At 41.2% G+C, this 19377-nt stretch overlaps 1 protein-coding gene and 1 long non-coding RNA gene across 7 annotated transcripts in view; one reads left to right on the forward strand and one right to left on the reverse strand.

The window, feature by feature from the left end:
- MDN1 (midasin AAA ATPase 1) overlaps positions 1–19377 on the reverse strand; it is a 164096-nt gene that overhangs the window by 48472 nt on the left and 96247 nt on the right. For 4 of the 6 annotated variants that reach the window (XM_043510647.1, XM_038394955.2, XM_043510646.1 and 1 more), the window contains exons 49-63: positions 17793–18013; positions 16416–16529; positions 15028–15160; positions 14061–14170; positions 12245–12378; positions 10949–11109; positions 10414–10534; positions 7714–7924; positions 7271–7502; positions 5783–5915; positions 4732–4902; positions 4136–4350; positions 3641–4028; positions 3297–3406; positions 1058–1757 (exon numbers count right to left, since the gene is read on the reverse strand). In XM_043510647.1, coding sequence (XP_043366582.1) covers positions 1058–1757; positions 3297–3406; positions 3641–4028; positions 4136–4350; positions 4732–4902; positions 5783–5915; positions 7271–7502; positions 7714–7924; positions 10414–10534; positions 10949–11109; positions 12245–12378; positions 14061–14170; positions 15028–15160; positions 16416–16529; positions 17793–18013 — 3154 coding nt within the window. The remainder of the gene's footprint in view (positions 1–1057; positions 1758–3296; positions 3407–3640; positions 4029–4135; positions 4351–4731; positions 4903–5782; positions 5916–7270; positions 7503–7713; positions 7925–10413; positions 10535–10948; positions 11110–12244; positions 12379–14060; positions 14171–15027; positions 15161–16415; positions 16530–17792; positions 18014–19377) is intronic. The other 2 variants (XM_038394958.2, XM_043510648.1) reach the window with 1 other exon arrangement.
- Positions 3676–7272, forward strand: LOC119852904. Its single transcript, XR_005291885.2, has 3 exons — positions 3676–3815; positions 3953–4064; positions 6492–7272. It is a non-coding gene; the product is annotated as an uncharacterized LOC119852904 (long non-coding RNA).

Raw genomic sequence — 19377 nt, forward strand, 5'->3', positions numbered from 1 at the left:
ACAGAAGTGAGGGCGTACCACCCTCACTCCTGCACTGAAGCAGCCCTGGAGCTTCCTGCAGCTGTACCTGGAGGTGGGTCTGATCTCCCCCGGAGAGCAGCCTTACAGGAGAAAAGCAAGTCCTGTTCCGCCCCAGCCCAGCTGGGAGTCGGGCTTGGGGCTTCTGCCCCAAGGCTCTTGTTGGGGCTCAGGGTGCCCAGGCTCCGGGCTTAAACGCCAGCAACTCCCGCCAGGGCTCCCACCCTGCAGCTTCTGCTCTCGGGCCTTCCACCCTGTGGCTTCTGCTGGGCCTGGGCTTAGGGCTTCTGCCTCACAGCTTCTTCCAGGGCTTGGGGAACCCATTTTTCCAGGGGTGCCCCCAATTGGCCAGGGCCTGTGGGCCCATGCGTTAATCCCCCACTGGCCAGGACTAGCAACTAGGAGCCTTCAGCCAGAGCGCTCCCAGCAGCATGGGGGAGATCAGACCCACCTCCACAAGCCTCCTCTAGCTGCAGGAAGCTCTGTGACTCTGAAGGCAGCACAGCAGTGAGGGTAGTAATCCCATGACCCCCCTACAGCAATTTTGCAAGCTCCCCACTCCAACCCCATTTTGCATCAGGACTCCCATGATTACAACACAATGAAATTTCCAATGTAAACATCTGAAAACAGGAAATTGACTTATTTTCAAATGCTGTGGCCATGAAATTGATCAGAATGGACTGCGAGCTTGGTAGCCTCCTATCTATAGTCCTTACTGAATCCCTTATCAGAGGAAACCCCACACTGAAATGAAAGATAGGTTTTCATGGAGTAAGTACAGTAGGATTTGGTTTTATGTCTGAATATATGAATCATTATCATAGCGCATTAAACTTAATTACCATTTCTAATTCTATGAAAAAATTGCTACTGTTGCTTTTGACAAGGTATGGAATGTTGTGTTACTTTGGAAGATTACCAGCTGGTTCAGCAGGTGAGACCCATATCTAGGCATCACTGTTGAAAGCAAAGTTACACTGTACCTCTGGCATTTGGCTTTTAGAAGTATTTATTCCATTTACTCAGGAGACTTTACCTGACACAGATGCCTGAAAAGCTGCAGAGATTTCTGGTCCAGCTCTCCCTTAGACAATACATGGCATCGAAGATACAATAAAGCATTCACTAGCAGCTGTTCCAGAGTTGGGTATGAACTCTGAACCCTTTCATCAGACTCTCCTTCAGAGCGTTTCAGAGATAACTTTTTAAGGCCACAGAGGATGTTCATAGATTGCACTGAGCATAAAGTATCCGCATGTGAAAGGTAAGTGGGGAAGGTGGGGCCAACAGAAGGAAATGCCAACAAAGAGGTAACAAGGGTGTCAAGTTTGGCTGGACAGACAATACTATTGAGTGTTGCACAAACTTCAGAGGACACTAGTCTCATGCCATGCTGTAGCTGTAAAATGGCAGCTTGCAGTGGGGTGACAGCATCAGGGTACAAAGCATATTCTTCTGCCAAGTGTTTTCTAAATTGATGGTGAGATTCCTGCCAGGATGCTTCTTCACTTAGCAGGTTCTGTACTGCCTGGAGCGACTTGGGTCTATTTCCACGAAGGAACTGTAGAAGGCGGGCTAAGAGATCCTGGACTGTGGAAATTTGTGCAATGCTGGTGATATATTGGTGAACCTCCTGGTATAAGCAGTCATATGGCAGGACTTGGGGTCTGAAGGCCTGTTTTCTGGAAAGATTGTCGATTTGTTCCTTCAGCTGTTGCATTCTTTGGGGTAGAAGTCTATTAGGAAATAAAGATATTGACAAGTTTATAATATGCTTCTAAAATTGAACTATTCCATTAGGGTGCACAATAAGACTACAGTATATGAATCACCTAGGCTATGTGGTATTTCCTAATTGACAGTAAAAAGTGCAGCTCTAGGGAAAATGCCTTAAGAAGCTCAGCCATTTAGAACTGGCTCTAATTCTCTCCAACTTCTAGTAACGAATTGTCAAAGCAATTTGCATGTGCTGAAATGAGATCAGGGACTTTCGTTAACTTGGGAAAATTGTGAACAATGATTGCATGCTGGAGTTTGAGCCCATCTCTTGCGTACAGAAGGCTCCAAAACAGTACAGAAGGAGAGTTGCTTCTTGCCCATTAAAATTTCTTCCCCAGTTCCTCTGCTTAAGAAACACAAATTCTAGGAGTATCAGAGTACTTCACACCAGGATAAAGGTTCCTCACGCTGCAGTAGCTTATTCCTCTTCCCATATAGAGGTATACGGCATCTTTATATTGGTATAACTACATCCACTTTATATTGGTATAACTGCAACCCTCAGGGTTGTACTACTTAAATTATACCAGTGTAGTTAAAGCCATTCAACTTATGTCTAGACAAGCCCTTAGTGTATGTCTGCACTGCAGCTGGGAAGTGTGATTCCTAGTATGGGTAGACAGACTTGTGCTAGCTTGCAGTGTGGACATTGCGATATGGGTGGTAGCTTGGGCCAGCTTTCTGAGCTTGGCCCCTGGGGGGGTTGGATGGGCTCAGGCACTTATTTTTAGCATGCTAGTTTGAACTGAGCTAGTGAAAGCCTGCTGGGAATCATACCTCCCAGATACAGTGACCCACCATGAGTGATCACCAGCATAAATCAGGCATTTGTGCTCCACTAAATAGTTCCTAAACATGCCTTTACTATCCTGATATGCAAGTCTTTGTTCCAGAATCAACTATATCAGAGATCTCCAAACTGTGGGGCATGCCCCCCTAGGGGGGCACAGAGGAACGTTGGGGGGGGAAGGGCACCTGGGGCAGCCCCCAAGGGGGGCAGGGAGGGAGCACCACCCAGCTCTGCTCCAGCCCCACCCCCAGCGCCATGCCTGGCCCGAGCCACAGCCATGGCCCCGGCTCCACACCCGGCCAGCTGCCAGCCCCCACCATGGCCCAGCTGTGGCTCCAATCTCACCCCCAGTCTCACCCCCTGGTGTGACTTTGTTCCTAGCCTTGCTCCTGGCCCCAGAACCACCCCCTGCTATGGCCCCAGCCTCAAGCTCCCTACCCCTGTTCACATCCCATCCCCCGTGAGCAACAGCCCCACTCCTGGCTCCAGCTCAGCGGGCAGCACAGGTGGGGTGAGGGAGGACGCCACCCTTGAAAGTTTAGGGAACAATGAACTATATAAACAAAAATTATTTATAAAAAAGCAATATGAACAACATTACAGTGCAACGGAAGAAATCCAGACCATGTAAGCAGGTGCGACTCCCAAAGAATATCGCTGGCCTCTCCCAATCATCAACAAACTAGTTAAGTGCTTCTCCCATTACCTGGTATGCGGATGAGTAAAACTGGTAATTGCTTCATCTTTAAGATCTTTTCCTGTATGTAACTGTGCTGACAGATTCAGTGTCTTCCATTTACACTGCAAGTGGTGTAACTAGTAAAGAACAAATTAAACAATGTTATGGTTTTCTTTTAGGTAGCACACAAAGCACACCTTCCAGGAGATTTAAGAAAATATGACTGAGTAATCTAATAATGATACTCTAATATGGAGCTCATGCTTTTGCAGAATTCACCTGTGCATAATTAAAATTAATTTAATGCACAAATGCGATGTATTCCAAAGTAGGAGTCAGCTTTAAAAAAGGGATAGAAAATCCACACTCACCTCCTCCTTGGCGTACTTGAGTTTGTATTCTCTTTTCACTGCAGGATCAAATCTAGTCTGTGGAAGCCACACCTGGATCTGCACCAAACCCATATTCACCCAGAGGCTACCTCGCCGAGCTGTCTCTGATAGGTCCTGAATTCCTTCTCCTTCCCCAAAGAACTGCTGCAAGCAGGTCAGCAAGAGACAGAGGACTTCTTTTGGCAGTATCTCCTGACCAGTGACATCCTTAAGTACTTTGAGAATGTACTGAAAAGCCACAGGGTCCTTGGAGGAGAGTTTATCACAGTGCTGTGAATATTCCTCTTGCAGGTCTACTGGAACCAGATCCTTCAGAGCCAAGAGCTGCCGACATAGCATTACATCCTGGATTCTGGAATCCGTACACCTGAAGGAATAAGAATAAAAAAATATTGGCAGCCTGGTGAGTACAAGATTCTGTAATATTGCTGGTTTAGGTAAAAGTTGTGTATAAAGGAAGGACCTCAATAGTACCTAAATTCTGCCATGGAAGAAACAGACATGTTGGTCCACAAAACTGTGTTGACTTCTTGAAGCTGTTGTGCTCTCTCCATCCACTCTCCCAGTATCACATGGGATGAGGACAGAACAGGAAGGCCACTTGCATCCCACTGGCTTATCTTGCTGCTGCTAGTTAGAATTTCAAAGAGGCACTTTGAGAAAACCGCTCGGTTCAAAACACCTGGGCCCTAAATTAAAAGATTAAGAGATATGTAGTGTTAATAGCATTTCCTCATTTATTTTAAGTTACACAAAGGTAAGCTTTATGAAAGGCTTTTTACCAAAACTACAAGATAATTGCTCACTTCAGCAAAACTAATAGAAAAAATTCAAATGGCAGAGCAATTCCAGATTTTAACACACACACACACACACACACACACACACACACACACCCCTCATGCTCACGTTCACCTCTACCAGCTAACAAATGTTGGCAGTGGAACAGCTTGTCTTGTCTACACTAGAGTTTTAAAACATGTTTATTTCTAAAACTTGCTAGCAAAACTATTTTAAAAATAGACATTTTATTTTAGTTTAGCTATCCAATTATGTCACAAAACACAAACCTTCATAAAACGGTACATAGGGGATTTAGGCATTTTCCTTTCCTCTGCACCAGGTAGCGGCTTCCAGGTTAACCAGTACTCCGGATCTGTGGTTACAGTACTGTGCCAGAAAAATTCTAATATGCTACTGACCAGTTCCGACCACAGAAGAGACATTTCTTCATGGGATACCTAAAAGTGAGAGAGAAAAAAAATTGAAGTCTCCTAGGATAATTTTCTTTCGCTGCCAGTAAATTATTATGCTAGAAACAAGAAAAAACACTGAATAGAATGTATGTGTGACATTCTTTTCTGATGGAGACAGGGGCGGCTCTACAGTTTTTGCCGCCCCCAAGCAGTGAAAAAAATTGCCACCGCGGACGGCAAAAGGAAGAAGCTGCCGCCAATTTGCCGCCGTGGTGGGCGGAACAGAGAAGCTGCCGCTGAATTGCCGCCACGAGGAACTGCCACCCCTTTCTAACTGCCGCCCCAAGAACCTGCTTGGAACACTGGTGCCTGGAGCCAGCCCTGGATGGAGATATTATCACCTTTAGTCTTTTATAGCACCATAGAGTGTGCTTTACATCTCCTCTGAAAAAAAATTATACTCCTAAACAGCTTCCCATCAGGTGTCTTGTGCCCAGCAACAGTTTCCATTCTCTCCCTTCCCTGCGCACGCGCACACACACACTGTTGTGAGGGATAACTTCACAGGCCAAGTTTTCCGAACATAACCTCTGTTCTGTGACTGTGCAACTTTGCACAATCGTGCGCAGAGTTCCACAAGCCCAGAGAACAGATAAAGCCCTGTGACAATCACACCAAAAATTCTTGTTGAGAACTTGCTGGTGTATTGAAGCCCATGGGAGCTACGAACTCACGCCACTGTTAAATTCTAACTTTTATTTAGCCTACCATTTCTCCCAAGTAATAAAATGTGTTGGAATTATTACTTTGTAAACCTGTGAACTAGACACAGAAAGCACACTAGTGTTACAGATATTAACACTCATTCATGGAAGTTTGAACACAAACTTCTCCAAGCCTAAATTAAAATAAAACTTGTTCTTACCTTATTAAGATGTAACAAGTGCCACAGTCCATACAGATGTTGAGAGGCAGTTGGCGTCAGTTTAAGGCAAAAAGCTACATATTGACTTAGCTCTGAACACTTGTGTAGCTGTTGATTGCTGTTCTCCCTGTAGCTGAAGAAAAGATTATCAACAAAAAACTATGCTACATAGTATGCAACTTGAATGCACAACTGAATGAGAAAAAGTAATGTCTTGACTGTAGCAAAGAGGTGTGAAACAGGATATTCCTAGGTTCAAAATCAACTATGTGACACTTTTCAATGAGACCATAAACAAGTCATTTAGAGGCAAATTCACCCATCTCGTTTTACTGTTCTTTTATAAAAACATGACCTTCACTGAAATCCTAATGCTGTATTGAATGCACCAGATTTTTTAGAAGCTCTATGAGGGAAGAGCTACTCTATAAACCTCATTTTCTCTGCAATGCAATAATACAGAGTTGCTTTCTTCTAAGAACTGGTAATCAGTCATAAAGCACACCTATATTTAGCCACTTGAAACAATGAAAATATTTTATTCAAATGGCCAACTATGTGTACACATTTTACTTGTTTTTTTCTATATTCTGTTTGCACAAATTGCACTTGTAGATATGTCCATCTACACCATCCAATGAGCATATGGTGATGCTCATTTTGGAGTGTAGATCTCTGATTTCTCAAGCTCTTAATTAATTTTTTGCAGGAGCTCAAGAATATGACCAAGAAGGCTTGACAGAAGATTGAGAATTAAAAGACTAATAAGCAGACTTAGAAAAAAAATTACTTTCTAGTAGACCTCTCTATAAAACCATGGGCTTTCTTCTGGTGCTGTCACAATCCATTCGACTGTCAATAAAGATTTCTTTTTATAGTCTAAATATATTATTCCAGGAGGCTTGAATAGCACAGTTATGCTATGCCTACATTGCAAACTAAGGGGGTGATTCCCCTGCTTGTGTACACATACTTTTGCTAGCTCTCATCAAACTAGTGCAAAAATAAATAGCAGTGTAGCTGTAGTGGAGGCACTGCTGAACCGTGCCTAGTACAAACCTGCCTTAAACCAGTGGGTATGTATTTGGCACTGCTCAGCCATGCCTCTGTTGCAGCTACCAGCACTACCACAGCTACGCTGCTATTTATACTCGCACTAGCTCAATGACAGCTAACACGAGTATGTGTACTGGAGCAGGGAATCACGCCCCCTCTGCCCCAGCTCATAATGTTGTCATAGCCTTAGTATAATCACGTCAATAAAAATCCCATGTCTGCCCAAGAGATAATGGGAAGAAAGCTAGTAAATATTCAAGTTTAAACAACTCCTTAGACATTTCACTTTGGCTCTATATCAAGAAATATGGTTTTGCATAAAGATAAGAATGATATATGTTGATTTGTATGCAAAGGGATGTAGCACACTGATCCTCATAACTTTGCACAACAGATTCTAACTTTCATTCAAAAAATGTGCTCTTCCCTCACCTTCTTAGGCAAGCCTTAGTTACACAATCTGCTGTCAGTTTGTACTGCCAGAGCACTGCCAAATACTCCATTGCGGGCCACAACTGAATCCTACTACAGAGCTGGATTAATGAGGCAGAATCCAACTGACTGGAGATGGTGTCTTCAGTATGAATCTCTTCTGAATGACCAAGCTTAACTCCTTCTGCTTTCAGGTGTGAACACTGTAAATTCACGAACGTCCTTAATTCACCTGTAAAATGGGGGATAAAAAGCACATGAATGCACATAAAACATTTATTTATCAATTAACAGTCCAAGCAGCAAATCTGAAAGGAAGTGATCATTCACACAGATACAAATGAGAAAGATAAATATTTCTGGATGAAATAAACATACGCTAGATGTTCTGACACTGTGCTTCTGACTGTATTTGACTGTAACATACAAGGCAAATTATTTACCTGGATTAACATCTTCTAAATGATTAGCTCTGAGAACTAGACCCGTGGCCCGCAGCAGTGCTTTCTTTATTTCCCATCCAGTGGCAGCAGTTTTCAGACAACAGATTTCGTCCTGCCATCTGCTTTCTCCAAAGGTAGATCTCATCTCCAGGATGTCGAGTGCTTTGCTGAGTTCTTTCAACTGAGCAACAGACTCCACCACCAGTTTATCCTGCAAACATAAAAAAACCCAAGAAAAGATATTTATCATTAGTTTTTTTTACAAAGGTTATAATGACATAATGAACATAATCAGTGGCCCACTAACATTGTGCTCATGCTTTCTAAATCAGAGTACTTGCACATGCAAATGGTGTGCAACTTTATGCAAAACTTAACACCAATTCTTAATGCTTCATCTCCCTTATGAGTTCAATCCAACATTAAGAAGATGGATATGTTGAGATAACTGGCCAATCAATTAGTATTTAAGATTCAGTTTGTGTAAACTGGAAAAGGTAAAATAATTTTCACAACATTTTAATACTTTTATTTAACACATTAATCTCTCGCCAATAGTGAGGCATGTACCATGTGTTAACAATTGTATGACAGTGTGTTTACAAAGTCATGCCTGGAACCATCTACGCTGCATTAACATTAACTGGTTTACACTGTTAAGTCTATCTACACCCTGCTTTGAAAATGTACTGTGGTGCTTTTCATATTAGCTCAGTGCAATAATGCATTAGCTGCTTATGGAAGTTTGGAAGGATGTACTCTCCTTCCTCAAGCAATTGAATACTAGTCAGTGGAATGCAGAATATGCCTCGTAACAATTGAAGAGGTAGCATCACCTGTTGGATGTAAGTGCTGCCATCTCTCTCTAAAGAAGCGGGCTGGGGAACATTTGAGAAGGCTGAAGGCAATTTTAAATGGCAGTTCTCTAAATCAGAGTTTCTTAAATTGGGTTGCCAGAATGTGTCAAAGGGTCTCGTAGGATGCTCAGTGAGGGAGAATGAGGGCAGGGGCTGGATCCTGCCCCGGTGGATGGATTGCAGAGCCCATCCCACATTCACCCTGCAGGGGCAGTTCCTGCAGCTCCAGTCCCCTGGGGCTGGTTGGACTCAGCTTTCCGCTCCAGGCACTGTAACCTGGTGCATGGGATCCCAGTGCTGCTCAGGATTGGCCCAGTTGCCCCTTCATCATTATGACAAGGGGCCGGCCAGTCCAATTTTGGGCAGTGGTGCTGCAACCCTATGCGCCAAGATGCAATATCACTTTCACAAATTTGTCCCAGCCCCCTCTCACAAGGGCTGGGCCAATCTGAGCAGTACTGTGATCTTGGAAGTCACAACAGACCAAGCCTAGCCAGCCCCAGGGACAGGTGCAGCAGGAGCCACCAATCTGGTACACAGAGTATTTATTTAATACTTATTTACTTCTTATTACATTACTGTGTATATTATATATTGTGATTAAGAAATATTTGGTAATCCACATGTTTTTTGTACTAAAGATATTTATAGGGTTGCAACAGGCCATCCAGGTTTACAAGGCCTGAACCCAAAAACACTGAAAGCCACTGCAAGAATCCTGATCATTGAGTACTATCAATGTGAATAGTTTGGGTATATGAGCCATTTAGCTTCAAGGGAAGTGAGGGTGAGGCAGAAATTAGATTGAATGAAGGCAGCCAAGTAGGAACCTGGGGTAAATTTTTTTTTTTTTTTTTTTTTTTTAAAAGTACCCGACTTTCAAATCCCACTTTCAAATATGATGTTGGCCCCAAGGCACAAATTTTTTTGAAGTACTTAGGCATTGCTGTGCACAGCATTGTAATGTGTAACTTATTTGGGAGCCTAAGTCTCATTTTCAAAAGGGATTTAGGTGCCTAAATCAGTTACACATGGCACAGAGGAGCACAGAAGTGCCTAACTACCTTTAAAAATCTGGGCCCAAGGGCCAGATTGTAAACCTAAAAGATACAGATAGGTGCCTACCGGGATTGAAATCAATGGGAGTTAGGCACATTAAGTACTTCGGAAAATCCCACCAAGCACCTATTTGAGTCTTTAGGTGCCTTCGTGCCTAAATACCTTCTTGCCTTTAGAAAGCTAAGACCTACTGACTTTCAGTAAAGTTAGGCTCCTAAGTGCCTACGTCACTTCTGAAAGGGGGATTTAAATTTACTTTTTAAGTTAATTCTTTCAGAAGTTTATCCTTTTATAGAAGACCTGGAGGTAAAATTTTCAACTGGGCTGAACACTAAAATCTACCAACACCGATTTGGTTTGCAAAGGCATGGTGCAGTTCACACAGGGAATGCACCTCCCTTGTTCTGCCTGGTCTGAAATTCCAAATATCCAGGACTACTTTACAGCAGAAATATCTCCATACTCACGCAACACCCTAAACTGTTTGTTAAAGAACTGCTACTCTGGACAATCCATCAACAATGTTGTTACTAATTTAGACAGCGGATACATTTCAGAAAGAAACTCATTAAAAAAAATGTTAAAATTAGCGTTAGTCAGTCATTCTTATGAATCAGGGAAATAGGAGTGTCCATTTGCTGGCTTGGGAAATGAGTATAATAGTACAAGAACCCTACAGAGATTTGCTGCGAGCCTTAAGGAATGTTAATAATGTACTTCGATATACTTGGAAGCAAAGTGCTATAGTTGTCCAAAACATTCAGTTACAAATGGAAAAATGTACCTTGAAAGGAAGAGGTCTCCCAAGAGACTTCTGCAGCTTCTTTACACCAATAGAAATACCAGCAGGACTGGCCAAACAGTTATGAATCTGCTGTGAAACAGACTGAATTTCCTTGGAAACCCTTCAAGTAGAAAGGAAAAAAGTTTTCAAAAAAGTTCAAGTTCAAAGGCAAAAGGACATGCAACAAGGAGAACAAGAGAGACTTATTTTTTTTCTCCTATACTCCACTAAAAAATGGGTGCTGGAGAAAATTACATACAGGCACATCTTCACTGAGGATGGGGCCAATGCTAAGAAATATCAGAAGTTCCAAAACAAATGCATTCAGCTAATACACTTGTGTTTGCAGTGAGAGTGGAACATAAACATAAATACTTGTGCTTACAGAGTAAATGAAGCTCATCAGTCTTAGCTGGTGTATTTTAAAAAGAATGCTAATGCAACTGTTTAATATGGCCACATATGAAGCAAAGGAGCTGGGGGTAGGGAGCAACCCTTTCAATTAGTTGCATTATGCGTGAGCTAAACAACCTACTTGTGCTGCTCGTGTCCAGTCAGCATTTGGGGAATTCTGTTAATTAAATGCTTCACAACCCAGTGCCAGTGAAGTGATAGGAGTGCCAAGCCTGGAGAATCCACCATCAATGTGTCAGATGCTGCCCAAAACCGGTCACGCCACAGCAAGCAGTAGAAGATCTACAGGCAAGTCAGGAAAGTTATAGCCTTCCCATCTCTGAAGCCTGGCATATTACAGTACATCTTGCATTGTAGTTGGGGCACTGATGTTCCTAACTCTGCTACTCTCATAATTAGACAATATAATGTTTTAAATCAAGAGATCTGTTTTCAACTGGTTTACCTATGTGTTCTAAAAATATTAGCAACTGTAGAATCCATTGTTAACTGATCCCCATCAGTGTAGGAAACCGAGCACAAAGCAAGATGGACCTCCTTCAAGGATTTTACAATCTAAATTAGATATGGACAATTCAATTCAGCCAATACACCAGATGAAGAAGATACAGCTTTAAAGCAACACAATTAGTGCTGGGGATTGCCTTTAAAAGGCTTTGTTACTAGAGGCTTTAAAACAGAATCTAGATGGAGGGGGAAACTGTTTGGTACGTTATGGGGGAAGGAATTCCAAGCATACAAAGTGGCATGGAAAAAGGAGAGAGGGCAAGAGAGAATGAAAGACACAAAGGTTATGTTAAAAGGGAGTTTGGGGGTGGCAGGTAGGTAGAAATGAGAGCAGAGATGTAAGAAGAAATAGATTCGTTCAGGTATGAGAGGAGGATGAGAAACGTGAACATGACGTAGAAAGTGAGAAGAAGCCAGTGAAGGGATTTGAAGAGTGGCATGATCTATGTGGTGGGAGATTTTAACAAAAGCATTTTGAACTGTTTGAGGTGAAGGGAAGAGATGATATAAAAGAAAGTAATGAAAGTATGTTGAAAACCTACATGTTATCTTAGAACAATGGTGTTTAACCTGTGGCCTTCAGATCCCTAGGAGTCCGCAGACTATGCTTACAAATTCCAAAGGCGTCCGCACCTCCATTTGAAATTTTTTAGGGGTCCACAAATGAAAAAAGGTTGAAAACCACTGTCTTAGAATAAAGAGTGACGGATAATGGACACAACAGTTTACTATAAATTTGCAGATCAGCTTAATCCCTTATACCTGACACTATACAGACAATCACATTCCACATTCTAAACCAAAACCCTGCCATTTATTTCAGTGTCCGTGGGACTAAAAATAGAGAAGCTCCTCCAGAATTCTGGATCCTAAATAACTGTAGCAAGAGCAATTTAAAAACTCTACTCACCTCATGCACATTGTCATCTGTTAAGGTCACTTGAGAAGACTTCACCCAGTGCAACATAAAGGCATCCCAAAGTTCAAAGAAAGCAGCAAGATTGGCCACAATAGCATGTGGAAGAGAGTTATAACTCCCTGGATCTTGATTTAAAGAACAGAACAAAAAAAGGGGGAAAAAGTTATAATATTCCAACAACACAAAGTCACACAGAAGAGTTAATCTCTGGCCACCAGATCTCATGGTTACAGTGATCACCGCTTAAAAACTTTACAGTTTTTCCTTGCGTAACTACATATTTCCTCGGTATCTGCAGCATTCCCTATTACTTCTAAGTAGGTAGGATAGGGAATACTGCAAATATGGAGGCAACACCAGTCAGTCAACTAAAGGCAACTGAAGTGAAAGTCATGTTGTTACCGACTTTCTTCTGAGGTGGAATTCAAACTGTAAATGCATAAAATTGCAGGACTGAAACTAAGTTTTTCCTGATATAAAAAAACACTAGCCACAGACCCCCCCCCTTTCCCTTTATTACATACAGTTTAATTTCTTCTCTGCTTGGGGAGTTAAATACAGCCAGCGAGATCAAGTGCCACCAGCGATGAAACATTTTGTGTGTATGTTACACTGGGATAGCATTAGAAAGGGGAATTCTTCATATATAATCAGTGATACCCTGGCAAGAAATAAACTGTCAATTGGGGAAGTGACAGCCTCACAGATCAAAAAGGTAAGACCTAGCAGATTTTAGCTACATAGACCCTCCTCTCTTTTCATTTGTCATTCTACTTCTCATCTGGCTATCTAGTCAACTTATTGCAGTTTCTCAGTGATCCAGAAGGACATGGTCTTTAGACCACAGAACAAATGTAATCTTTGATATTTAGTCAGTTTTTGCCCATGCATTCTCTGGAAAATGACAAACAAAATTACATTAAACCTGCTCAACTCAGTTGGCTCAGCAAAAATAAAGAATACATGATTAAAATATCTAGTAGGCAGAATAAATGCCAATCTCTACCATTCCGATTTTACAAAATGATGCTTACTTAATAAAATAATTTTAATATCAACTTAGAACTCTGTTTAAAATAAAACCACAATACTAGAGCCAAAAAGTTGCTATATGAGACACTAATTGGTGTTTGTCATCAAGTCTTTCCACTTAAACTATAAACGAACATTGCTCTTGTTGCACACTAAAAGGAAGTGACAAGTCTGAAGCTTTACTCCTCTCCAATTTCCATTAAACACCTTTTTTATAGTCGTTATCAATGAAGGCATGCAATGTCACACTCTCTCTCTCTCTCTCTCTCTCTCTCTCTCTCTCTCTCAACATACATATTTATTTAAGAGAGAGAAATTATCCACACATACGCTACTGGAGTGGCGTACTTACTCTACTAGAGTAATATTTTATATTGCTATAGCTCTGGTCTGCATGTGTTTCATAAACATATAACACAGGTTTCAGAGTAGCAGCCGTGTTAGTCTGTATTCGCAAAAAGAAAAGGAGTACTTGTGGCACCTTAGAGACTAACAAATTTATTAGAGCATAAGCTTTCGTGAGCTACAGATGCATCCGATGAAGTGAGCTGTAGCTCACGAAAGCTTATGCTCTAATAAATTTGTTAGTCTCTAAGGTGCCACAAGTACTCCTTTTCTATAAACATATAAAACGTTCACACATATGATAGGCAGTATAAAATCATGCTTGGGGTAACTGAGCTTTTATAACAGAATCCTATCCAACATAACTATTCTTTTCTTATTCATTAAACACATTATGCAGTAAAAGAAACAATGAGATAATTAGTCCTACCTTTATGGAACTCTAGAGACATTCTTAAGGCACTAGTTCTCAACTTTTTGCTAGTAATCAAGTTCTTCTCAGTATAGCTCCTTTTTTCCCGGTCAAGAAATAATATTGTCCTGAATTAAAAACAACATAAAGGTGTTAGGATAAGTCAGACATGACCAGCTGAAAAGCCTCTATACCATATCACGGAGGGTAGAGCATATTAGGAGATTTGATATCTCAGAACTAACTATTTGAAGCAAGAATCAAAGGCCTGAACAGTGACACATCAGATAGCTTAAATTTGGCCTGTAAAGGGTGTTAAATTAAATCTTCAATTTTTAAAACTTTTCCTGGAACACAAAAAACGATTTCTCTGTCTATTAACAACTTAGACTGGACACCTCAAAAGGAAAGGTACTCGGCAATTAGCTGCAGAATCCATGCAACTACAGGTGATTATGTGGGAAGTTAGCATTTGCCAGGTGGCAAGAACCACCTTTTTACTCTGAACTCAGAGTTTTACTTTATAACTTGTCCATTCCCCCCTTTTTATTTAAGCGAAGAACAATAGTGGGAAAGGCAGCCTAGTTCCTTCCCTCCCTACAAAAAGGTGTTTTGAGTCTGAAGTCAGTAGCATCACAGCACCACTCCCATGCTTTCTGTTTCTTCCCCTGGTTCTATTTTTTGGGGGACGTATTCCAGCACAACTGCTGCTAAACTACCATGTGCTCTTTCCCTACACCATCAGCAGAGTGACAGGCTCCAGCCTGTCTATAACCCAAGAGCAAAAGCAGGGGCTGAAGATTTAGATTTTCAAATGTTATAGCCAAAAAAAAAAAAACAAGCCTAGGGTTTTAGACATTATCTGTCAAACTTTAAGCAAAATGCTCAGCAGAAACATTGGCAATAATCACAACAGCATTGGCTAGAATCGCAATGTAAACTTCACAAGCCACCAGGCTTCCACTCTGCATTTGTCTTAACCCACCGGTTTGCTACAGACATCAGAAGGACAAAAAGCTGATCTGTGTGTTCCACTTCTGTATCAAAGTTCATCGAATTTCTAATGATATTCAAAAACTGCATATTCCATCTTGGATCCAGCGGCATCACGTGTTCGTCTGGTAAGGCAAGCAGTTACAGAGAAAGACAGTGTTTTGCCAAATAAAAATGGTATTGCTTTTCTTTCTCCTGCCCTCCAAGAAATGATATGGGATTTTCATAAATGTAATGAGAGAGATCACTAGCAGAACTGGGGTATCATTGAGTGCAATAGACAATTTCAGCATGCAAAGAAGACTCATGAGGTCAGCTATTCTTTCAACTATTTCTTTATTTTGGGGATGGGACAATGCTCCAGTGCAGGCATGTGAGAGGAAGAGAGGTAGAGCAGGAAAGCTCCTCCCCACAGAGCACCCAAGTAGAAGGCAGCAGTAATTTGACCGTAGGCCCTGGAAGCACAGTGATAAGTGTGAGGTGATCACTGGTTAAGGCACCAGGCAGGCACTTCAGATACAGGTTCAGGTCGCTACTTCACCACAGACTTCCTGTGTGACCTTGGGCAAGTCACTTAGTGTCTGTGCCCCAGTCCCCATCTACAAACTAGGGATAACAGCTTTCCAATGCTCCAGAAAGTTTCTGCCATCCCAGCAGGCTTGCCTTACTAGGGCATAATACTTCTAAAAAGGTGCACTTCTCGGCCTCACCCTGCACAGCTCTAGATTAAAGCCATTTCCTTATCATTCTTTTGAAATCTATCCATTCCTTTGTCCGTGAATTCCTGTAAATGCCAAATGTAAACCCGAGATGCAAGGTGGGTGAGGGAATATCTTTTATTGGACCAACTTCTTTTGATGAGAGAGAAAAGCTTTCAAACCACACAGAGCTCTTCTTCAGGTCTGGGACAGGTACGCTGAGCATCACAGCTAAACACAAGGTGGAGCAGACTGTTTAGCACAGGTAGGTAGCACATATTCTAGAGGACCATTCAAGATGGAGTGGCCTGTTACCCTAACATACTACCCCTGTTTTTCAACATTACCTACTTCCAACCAAGAAAATAGTACAAGAGTAGCACTCTCCATGGTGCCATACATGTGCTATATAACCACTTCCAATATATTTCAGAGGGAAGCATACTCCAGTTTAAGGTTAATTCCAGTGAACTTCACAATATTTTGCATATCACCAATCCACCCAACTTGCAAGTTCCACTTTCAGAGTCGTAATGCATAACTATTTTTGTTAAGCAGATTTTCCCAGAGAAGCTGTGACACATTCAGAACACAATCTGCCTGCAGTCTTCACTCCTTAAAAGAAAAACAGGATGCACAAATGACTAGAGGGGAGGGGGCCGGGGGGGGAATGCAAAGGTACCTGTCATGTTTGGCTGTAGCAACTTCATCACACTACTGATTCCAGCAGAGAGGGGACTGGAGTAGAAACTATTCAGTGATGCGGCGCCAGCTTCTAGTTGAGTGCGCACTGAATCTGTAGGTGAGAATAATAGCAGTAGTTAGCTTTGAAGGTACAAAGCATATTTAGCCAAAAAAACCACTCAAGATGTGCCAGCTAAAATCTCATCTGCCCACTTAATGGTTGCCCTCTTTCTACATTAACTACAGATAGCAGATTAGTCTTTCAGAAGGCCCATAACAGCATGCACTGCAGCAATCTGATCTCAAATATTACATAGGCTTCAAAAGGTATTTTGAGATTGATTGTCAAACAGATAAAGCAGTAAACAGTGTACGTGACAGTCACGACACAAGAAAACAACACATGGGAATTTCCATGTACTTCTATGATTTTTAGGGTGTGGTTTTCAAAGTCAATGCAAGTTACATATCTAACTCCCATGGATTTATTTATTATCTATCACTGATATTTTCTACAGAATCTAACTTTCAGTCAAATAATTTTCTAGACATTTGCAATATTTTCTGTTTACAATTTCAGATAATTAATACACACATGGCTGTCGGGAGAAAAACAATAGCATTGAGAGCGTGAATCCCATCCACTGCAATGTGGTATAACGAATACTGGGATTTTCAAAGGAGCTTAAGGGAGTTAGATACCCAAATCCTATTGGGCATTTAATTCCCTTCAACTGGGATTTTCAAAGGAACCTAAGTGTTTAATTATGATGATCATTTAAATGCCAGCATCGTGAACTATTACACCGGTGATAGTCTTTGCAAGCACGCACAGTTATGTGGCTTTCCCCTGTGGTTGTATGTTCCATTCCTGTGAAAGAAAGTCCCAAACAAATAAAGCTGCAAGGTTTAAATCTAGCAGGGGTTGGCCACATACTAGCTGCAAGGTTTTAATCTAGCAGGGGTTGACCATATACTAGCATTTTCAGTCTCGAGTGGCTTCTGCAGGCAAGTGACACAGCTTGTCTGTTGCTAGAAACACTCTAAATTATCTGTTTCAATTAAGCAAATGTAACAAATTAATTTACAAAAAGCATTTCCAATCCTACGATAATTAAACTGGTCTATCAAATATTTAATGCTTTTTAGTCTGCAATCTAACACTCACTATTTTGAGTGGTTAGACATCACACAATCTCAGGAAAATCCCAGTTTCGTGGAGTTTCTCTGGCTGTCCAGCTAATTTATTTAAGACTAGGCAATCTGTAAACATAATTGCATCATTTTTACAGTTTTTACTGCTGCTGTGAAGGAAAAACAATGGAGAGAACTAAATCAGTTTGTGGTAAGTATAATAATTAAGAATAATACCTACCAAGCACTTGTGGTAGATTCTTGGTTAAGTGATTAAGCCATCTAACTCTCAACATCCAATCCTGATTGGATGCCTTTTCTATGAACAATTCAACAGAAGTAGATAGGACTTCAATTTCATCTGTCCAATAGGCATCCATCTGAACAGCACTGAATCGGAGACTCTCTGAATTAGTGGATTGCATAACTTTCTGCAAATCTTGCAGAGTAAGTGGCAGTGTTCTGAAATGAATGAAAATAATTAGGGTTAAATACGTGAAGACTAGGAAAAAAAAACATGCTAATTCCAAAATGAGTCAATTCTCAAAGTGAAATTACTGATAATTACTATGTAAAGTATCACCAAATAACCTCCACAATTTATGCGAAGAGTCTTTTTGCCCCAAGTAGATAACTATTTGAAAATACCCCTATTTTCCAAATTCACTTAGCTTTTGTTTTTAGTAGATTTTTAAATCCACTTTCCCATTTTTAACCGAGTTTAAGATGTCTTCTACCAGCAACTCAGTATTACGGTTACTTCATACACACAAATGACAAAGCATAGAGCTTTACAGGACAAATTACGACCGAGTTCCTGCACCAAAGAGTCCACAGCATGAGAATACAGGTACGGATGAGGTGAGGGGAGAGGAGGGAAGGAAGAGAGGGCACAGGAGAAAAACAATGTTCCTTTCTGATTTTCAGATAAATATTTAACTTCAGTATGAACTTCTATGCCTTGCTCTGCCACTGACTTGTCACATGACATTGTGTATCAGTGCACTTAAGATTTGCACAGGAAGACACCGATCTGCCACCAGGAGTTTACAATATAAGTGAACACTAACTGAGGTTTTGCTTCAACGTTGTGAAAGTCTGAAAAATTGGGCATGAAACTGACAAGAGGAGCTCTTTCGTCTGATCACCACATGCAGGACTCAGATCTGGCAGCTCTATTTGGATAAGGAGCTCAAAGTTTGGCTGACTGAAGCTACTGGACCAAAATCTCATAAGGAAATATTCTCAAATATCAAGCAATCTTCTTTCTGCCAGTTCAAAAGGAACATAAGAACAGGTCCTTTAGTGGTTATTTCTGTTTCTGGATGAAATCAGAGTACAGAGCAGTGCTAGTATATTCTTACCTAAAGTATTAACCACACAGTTTTGAACTTCAAAGGGTTTGGATCCAAAATGTTTTGCTGTGGACTCTTGATTGGACTTATTCATGTATCTCCAATGTTAACATTTACTCTATGCTTTAGACTTGGAATGGCCTCCTCCATTCTGACACAGGAAGTTTCTACTCTTCATTCAAACCTTTTCTTATGGCTCTCTTTTCCAATATGCCCAGCAACTAACACTTCAGAGTAAGAATGGGGCACCCACCTTCACAGTGTCAGAGTATTCACTATATTTGTTAGACTACTTAAACTGTAAGATAGATTACTCAGTAAGGGCAGAAAGAACTGCGTACACTATTGGACCTTAATTCAATTAATTTGTAAGAAAACTGGGGCAGGGCTGGGGAAGAGAATAAAAAGATACTTAAAATCTAAGATGTCTTGCCTTGCCCATTTCTATATAATTCTGAATATCTTAATCCA

This window comes from Dermochelys coriacea, chromosome 3 (genome assembly GCF_009764565.3).
Source record: "Dermochelys coriacea isolate rDerCor1 chromosome 3, rDerCor1.pri.v4, whole genome shotgun sequence".
NCBI classification, from domain to species: Eukaryota; Metazoa; Chordata; order Testudines; family Dermochelyidae; genus Dermochelys; species Dermochelys coriacea.